This window comes from Temnothorax nylanderi, unplaced genomic scaffold (assembly GCF_030848795.1).
Source record: "Temnothorax nylanderi isolate EJ_2023f unplaced genomic scaffold, tnyl_v1.0 TNYL_tig0340_pilon, whole genome shotgun sequence".
NCBI lineage: Eukaryota > Metazoa > Arthropoda > Insecta > Hymenoptera > Formicidae > Temnothorax > Temnothorax nylanderi.
In genome coordinates, this window is record NW_027249402.1 from 194,420 (window position 1) to 201,313 (window position 6,894).

The window sequence follows — 6,894 nt, forward strand, 5'->3', positions numbered from 1 at the left end:
ATCCCTAATACCACAAAAAAAAATGATATCACAACAAAATTACCTTTTTTAAAAAAAGGTAAAAAAAGGCGCCAAGTATACGCGCAGCATGTTAGCTCGAAGAAAATGATTATCTCAAAAAAACCGATGAGGTATCTTTGTACCTAAAAAAACTGATGTGGTATGTTTGTACCTAAAAAAAAACCGATGTGGTATGTATGTACCTCAAAAAACCGATGAGGTATCTTTGTACCTAAAAAAAACTGATGAGGTATTTTTATACTTCTAAAAAACCGATGTGGTATGTTTGTATTTTCACAAAAATGAATGAAATCTATAAATTGCGCCAATTAAAAAATGAATATATATTCTTCGGAAAATAACTGTTGCATCATTTTTAAAAAATATCTCTGTATTTAAGTGTCTTCCTACACAAGCGATAGTAGCTTTATTTTTCCTTAAAGAAATTATAATTTTTACAAAAAATGTGTTGCGGCCCCAATTAGTATTACGAAATAGATTAAGAAATACTGTTTAAAGAAAAGAATTTAATAATAAAGAAGAAAGACCGAGAATAACAATAAGGAACGCGACCGCGAAAGTCCGACAGAATTACGCAAGCCGAATCAGAACGAGATGAGTTGCGCGATCGGCCCACATACGATCGAGCAACTCAGCGATAACGAAGGACAGGACGAGGATACAAAAGGAAGCGACAAAAGGAGACGAGAGGGCAATGTGAGTCAGGGAGCAGACCAGTAACGGGCATCAAACGCGAATAACGATTGTAACGCAGAGTGACTATTAAACGTTATCCTTTATTCAAAAAGTGCTATTTAATTCCGTCGACCCCGTACCCTCCGTGGACCAAAAGGATCCAAGTGACCCCTCGCAAAAAGGGGGCACAACAAATGGTGGCAGCGGTGGGATCCATTGGCAGGAAGACGGGAACGACAGCTGAAAAAGAAAAACAAGTGAATCAGTGAGGCAGTGCAACATCCTCAACGGAGACACGGCAGCCAGATTCAAAAGCAGCGGACAACACGGTAGCGGCCGACGAGGGACAAGCAAGCAGCGTAACCCGAGACGGCACCGACCTACCTCAACGAGGGCTCACCGACTGATAAAGCGGCACGAGCACCGACCAGCAACATGCGACTAGCGACCGTAATGTAAGTCGATTAAGCAAATTATGTAAAACGCAATTACCGTAGATGTCGGAAAACGAAAATCCACCTGCGGAACTAAACCAATCGTGGCTCCATAGCGGGACGTCACGACGAGCGCGTAGAAATAGACCGTTAAGCCCCGTGCAAACGACCGAAGAAGTCGTAAGCGATAATCGCGAAACCGTGCGTAGAAATTTAGACGCGTACTACTCAAGCGAAAGCGAATCGGAACCGGAATTACACCCGAACAGCGTAATCGAACGCGAACAATTCGACGATTCCGTTGTAATTTTAGACGCGAGAGTAATAGGACAAAATAACTGCCCCGACGAAGATAGACTCCACCCCTCACACGCGCACACACAATCCGAAGACGCGGACAGTACGACCAGTAGGCTAACACACAGACGAGAGTTTTCATTAACCTCGTATGATAGCAGCGTATTTAATCCGCACGAGTATTATTCTGCCTCGAGAAACGTGAACGTACTCGAGATGGCGGAAGCAACTAATAGCAACCACGACGCGAATAACGTAAATGACAACGCGCCGATAACTCCAGAAGACGTAGACGCAGAAATCAACCGCCTTAATAGAGTGTTATCTCAGAGGAGAACACCGGCGAATAATCGTAACCGAATTCCCGGATTACAACCGGACGATAGAGATGCCATTCTCGACGAGATATTAAATGGAATCCGCAACTTACAAGACCGCGTAAATCAACTAGAAACGGCGAATCCTGAACGCCGCGAATTTGTCGCGAGACGCGAGCCAAGTAACCTCCCGTTCGAAGTAACGTACGGACGAACGTCATACGATATCCGGAACCAAGCGGAACGCGCTATCGGATATCTACGCTTAAAAGAGGCACGAGATATGATACCCGAGTTCGACGGATCCTCGAGTAAGTTACAAGAATTCTTAAGCGCCGCGTCATATGCAATAAAAAACATAAATCCTATGGAAGAAGGAACGCTATTAGAAGCAGTATTATGCACAAAGCTAAAAGGAAGAGCGATGATAGATTTTCAAACGCGAGAAATAAGAGATTTCGCACAACTAAAGAAAGAATTAGAAGTTTGCTATCTGAGCCGCAAAAGCACAACACACTTACAACTAGAGTTCAATACACTCAAGCAAAAACCCGGAGAAAATGCAAGAGCATTCGGATTAAGAGCAGATAAACTAGCAATGGAGCTATACGACTCCATGATAGAGGGAAGAAATCACACGATAGAAAGCAAGCGAACTATATTAGAAACGATTCAACAACAGGCATTACAGAATTTCCAATTAGGATTGAGAGACGAGATCAAGTTACTTGTCCGAGCTCAACATTTCGCAACCTTGCAAGAAGCGATTGCCGGAGCAAGCGCCGAAGAAAAAGTAAACGGGCCAAGCGGAATTCCGCCGCGTCCCAAAAATAATTATGCGTACTCGCCGCAACCGCGCGATAACCGAGCGATAGTACAATGCCAAAAATGCGGAAAATACGGGCATCACGGAAGGGAATGTCGTACCAGTAGATACGCGAACCGTTTCACCTTACCGAAACCCGATAGGACACCCCGCGTAAACGCGATAGATAAAGTCTGCAATTATTGTAAGAAAGCAGGACACATGCGCGAAGAATGTTGGCTGTTAAATGGTCGACCAAATAAAGAAAGAACAAACCACCACAAACCTAATAATCCGAGAGGACAAAACAAAAACTTTCATCCGAAAACGAACGGACCGAGAAAAAAAGACAGCAATTCAGCCGCGAATAGCGATGAAGAAGACAAAGAGGACACAAAGCACCGCCGACCGGCATTAGAGTATCAGGTGTCACACATGACGAACAAGCCGCGGAAGCATGCAGGACTGGACTTAATCACTCTGCCCATGCGAGAAGCGAAGCGCGAAAAAATAAATTTACTGTTTGATACCTGAGCGGCCGTATCAATAATAAAAGTAAAACATTTGAAAGGCGAAACAATGATAGAAGAGGATAAAATGGCCCTTACCGGAGTAACAGGTCACAAAGCCCATACGATTGGAAAATTTACAGCGACCATAGATTTGAAAGATAGAAAGATCAAGCACACGATATATGTCGTCAAGGATGATTTTCCGATTGAATACGACGGGATACTAGGCGTAGATTTTATAAAGAAGCATCAAGCGTCATATAGTTACGAGTCAAGCTCAATACGCATAGGGAAAAGCATATTAAAATTATATCCGTATAAGAAAATGGTTTTAAAACCGCGAAGCGAGACAATAGTACAAGTCGCGACCGATAAAAATTCACTAGGAATAATACAGGCAGAAGAGACAATGCCAGGAGTGTTCATAGGAAATTGCCTAGTGATGCCAGAAAACTTTCTATGTCCAGCAAGCATATTGAATACGACTGAGAAGACAGTCGAAATGCTAATGCCGCAAGTGACAGTAGAGGAGTTAGAGCAAGAAGAAGCAGAAGAGATAGAAGTAAACCAAGTAAACAAGGCAGAAGAAACAGTGCCGCGTAGCGAAAGAGTCGAAAAATTGATACGCACGCAACACTTAAATGAAGAAGAAAAGAAAGCCATTATGGAAATTTGCAGAGATTACAGCGATGTATTGCATGTGGAAGGAGAGCCACTGACATGCACTGATATCGTCGCGCATAAGATTACCACGAAGGCGGGCAGCGTACCGGTCAACGTCCGACCGTACCGCTTGCCAGAAAAGCACAAGGAAGAAGTAAATAGACAAGTGAAAGAGATGTTAAAAAACGGAATAATTAGACCTAGCACGAGCCCGTGGAATGCGCCGTTGCTAGTAGTACCGAAGAAAAGAGACGCATCAGGAAAATTAAAACTGAGAGTGGTAATAGATTTTCGGTTTGTAAACGATCTAACGGAGGGAGATTCCTTCCCGTTGCCAAACATAACCGATATCCTTGACCAACTGGGAAAAGCAAAATATTTTACCACGCTAGACCTCGCCTCGGGATATCATCAAATCCCGATGGAAGAAGAAGATAAAGAAAAAACAGCGTTCTCTACACAATACGGACATTACGAGCATAATCGAATGCCTTTTGGACTGAAAAATGCCCCAGCGACATTTCAACGAGCAATAATAGCCGTTCTAGCAGGACTAGTAGGATTACAATGCTTAGTATATCTAGACGATATAATAGTATACGGAGCAAGTTTACAAGAGCACAATAAAAGGTTAGTAGAAGTACTAAAAAGACTGAGAAAGTACAATTTGAAATTACAGCCCGATAAATGCGAATTCCTTCGGAAAGAAGTGACGTATCTCGGACATGTAATAACAGAAAACGGAATCTCGCCAGATCCTTCAAAACTAGAAGCAGTAAAAAGCTTCCCGACACCAACAAAGGTAAAAGACATCCAGGCTTTCGTAGGATTAGCCGGATATTACCGAAGATTTATTAAAGATTTCTCAGCAATCGCCAAGCCACTCACAAAAATGACCAGAAAGAATATCAAATTCGAGTGGAACGCAGAACAACAAAACGCATTTAAAATACTTAAAGAAAAATTAACTACAGCACCGGTATTAAAATACCCGGACTTCTCCCAAGAATTTGTAGTGACGACCGACGCGTCAGACTACGCAATCGGAGCCATACTGTCACAGGGAAAGATAGGTCAAGATCAACCCGTGGCGTATGCGAGCAGAGTACTGTCAAAGGCCGAGCAAAATTACAACACTACTGAGAAAGAATTATTAGCGATAGTATGGGCGGTGAAACCACTTCCGACCATACGTTTATGGAACAAAATTTACTATAGTGACAGACCATAAATCATTGGTTTGGCTATTTAACGTAAAAGACCCCGGATCCCGATTAATCCGATGGAGGTTAAAATTAGAGGAATACGACTACACTATCGTACACAAGGCCGGTCAAGAGAATAGAAACGCCGATGCGCTGAGTCGACATGTGCCGACAGATATCAACAAGATAGAGAAGGAAGAGAACAACGAAGAGGAGAGCGAAAGAAATACACAGAAGAAGAGAAGCAACGTATATTATACGAATACCATGACGCACCTGTAGGAGGACATCAAGGTGTGGAACGCACCATAAACCGAATAAGGTTGACGCATATTGGAGAGGATTAACTCGAGACGTCGAAGAGTACATTAATAAATGCGAATTGTGTCAGAAGAACAAATTATCGCGGAAAAATAAAGCACCCTTAGTAATCACAGACACCGCAGACAGACCATTCGAAAAATGTGCTCTAGATATAGTAGGACCACTGACGGTGACCGAAAACGGAAATAAATATATCCTCACGTTTCAGGATAATTTATCAAAATTCAGTAAAGCGATACCCGTACCTAATCAGAAGCGAATACAATCGCGAAAGAATTTGTCACAAAGATCATCTTTGAATACGGTATCCCCGACAAAGTACTGACAGACCGAGGAACGAATTTCCTTAGCGAGATATTTAAAAGCACGTGTAAATTACTGAAGATCGAAAAAATTCAAACAACGGCGTACCATCCTGAGAGCAATGGAGCATTAGAACGCTCTCATAGGACGTTAGCAGAATACTTGAGACATTATATTAACGCGGACCAGACAGACTGGGACGAATGGACGCCATACGCAATGTTCGCGTACAACACGACGCCACACACGGCGACCGGGTTTACACCTTTGAATTGGTATACGGGCACCGAGCGACACTACCGACGGCACTGTCGCAACCACCAAAACCAACGTACACTTATGACGATTACGCGCAAGAGCTGAAAGAAAAATTAAGAGCGACACAAGAGTTGCAAAGGAACATTTGCGGAACGAAAATCTAAGGCCAAGGAGACGTATGATAAGAAGACAAAAGAAATCAATTTCCGAGTGGGAGACAAAGTTCTCTTGCACGACGAAACGGTGCGTAGAGGGAGATCGAAAAAATTAGAATCCCCGTGGATAGGACCGTACGAAGTAATTGAAAAACACTCAGACGTCAATTACACGATCAAAAAGGGACGGAAAACCACGCGAGTACACGTAAACCGACTAAAGCCCTTTATAGAACAGTAAAAAGCGCAAAAGAGCAAGCAATAGAAAGTAGGCGATAGAAAGTAGAAGATATTAAAAAATAAGATAAATAAGATAATAAGTACTTACCGAACATCAAGCACGGCGAACCATCCGCACCACCCGTCGACCGGTGGCCACATCCACCGAGACTTCCAAGGGCATGATGGGCACCCATGTGCCCGGAGGTGTTAATAACACTTCCGCGTAGGAGGGAGGGGGCGACGTCGGCCCCGAACCTAAATTCGCAGCCACCCGCGCACTAGGCGCACGAGGCGCGGCACTCACGCTCACGGCGCCCGCACGAGCGGCGCGTAGCCAATACGTGCGCCAACACGCATCACACGTTGATGGAGCAAAATAGAGGTCACACCGTATGCACCTCATTTTAGATGGTACCACAAATCAGCGCAACGAATAATGTGCTCAGATCTAAGCGTCAAGAGCGACTAAACGCGCAACAAAAAGAATGCAAGGAGACAGTAGAATAAAGCCAAGAGAAAAATTCAGAGAAAAGTAACATGAGTCCTTATCTTACAGGACGCTGATCGTCGTCCAGCACTTCGCGAAAAAAGCGAAACCTGAGACAGCACCATCGTACGAGATACGACAATTCGAGAGAACCGGACAATTACAACAGGTAGAAGCCACCTGGAAATTAGCGATCAAAATAGACATATCAGCCTA

The 6,894-nt window shown here is 43.6% G+C and overlaps 1 protein-coding gene across 1 annotated transcript; it reads left to right on the top strand.

Moving 5' to 3' along the window:
• Positions 1-892: 892 nt before the first annotated feature.
• Positions 893-3,166, top strand: LOC139781483 (uncharacterized). The gene has a single exon (XM_071720336.1). It carries the CDS (start codon positions 1,194-1,196, stop codon positions 3,081-3,083), a length of 1,890 nt encoding a protein of 629 aa, XP_071576437.1. The 5' UTR covers positions 893-1,193; the 3' UTR covers positions 3,084-3,166.
• Positions 3,167-6,894: the final 3,728 nt, after the last annotated feature.

What these genes read in the sequence shown, in the direction of transcription:
- LOC139781483 (XM_071720336.1), top strand. Translation starts at nt 1,194, where the DNA reads ATGTCGGAAAACGAAAATCCACCTGCGGAACTAAACCAATCGTGGCTC.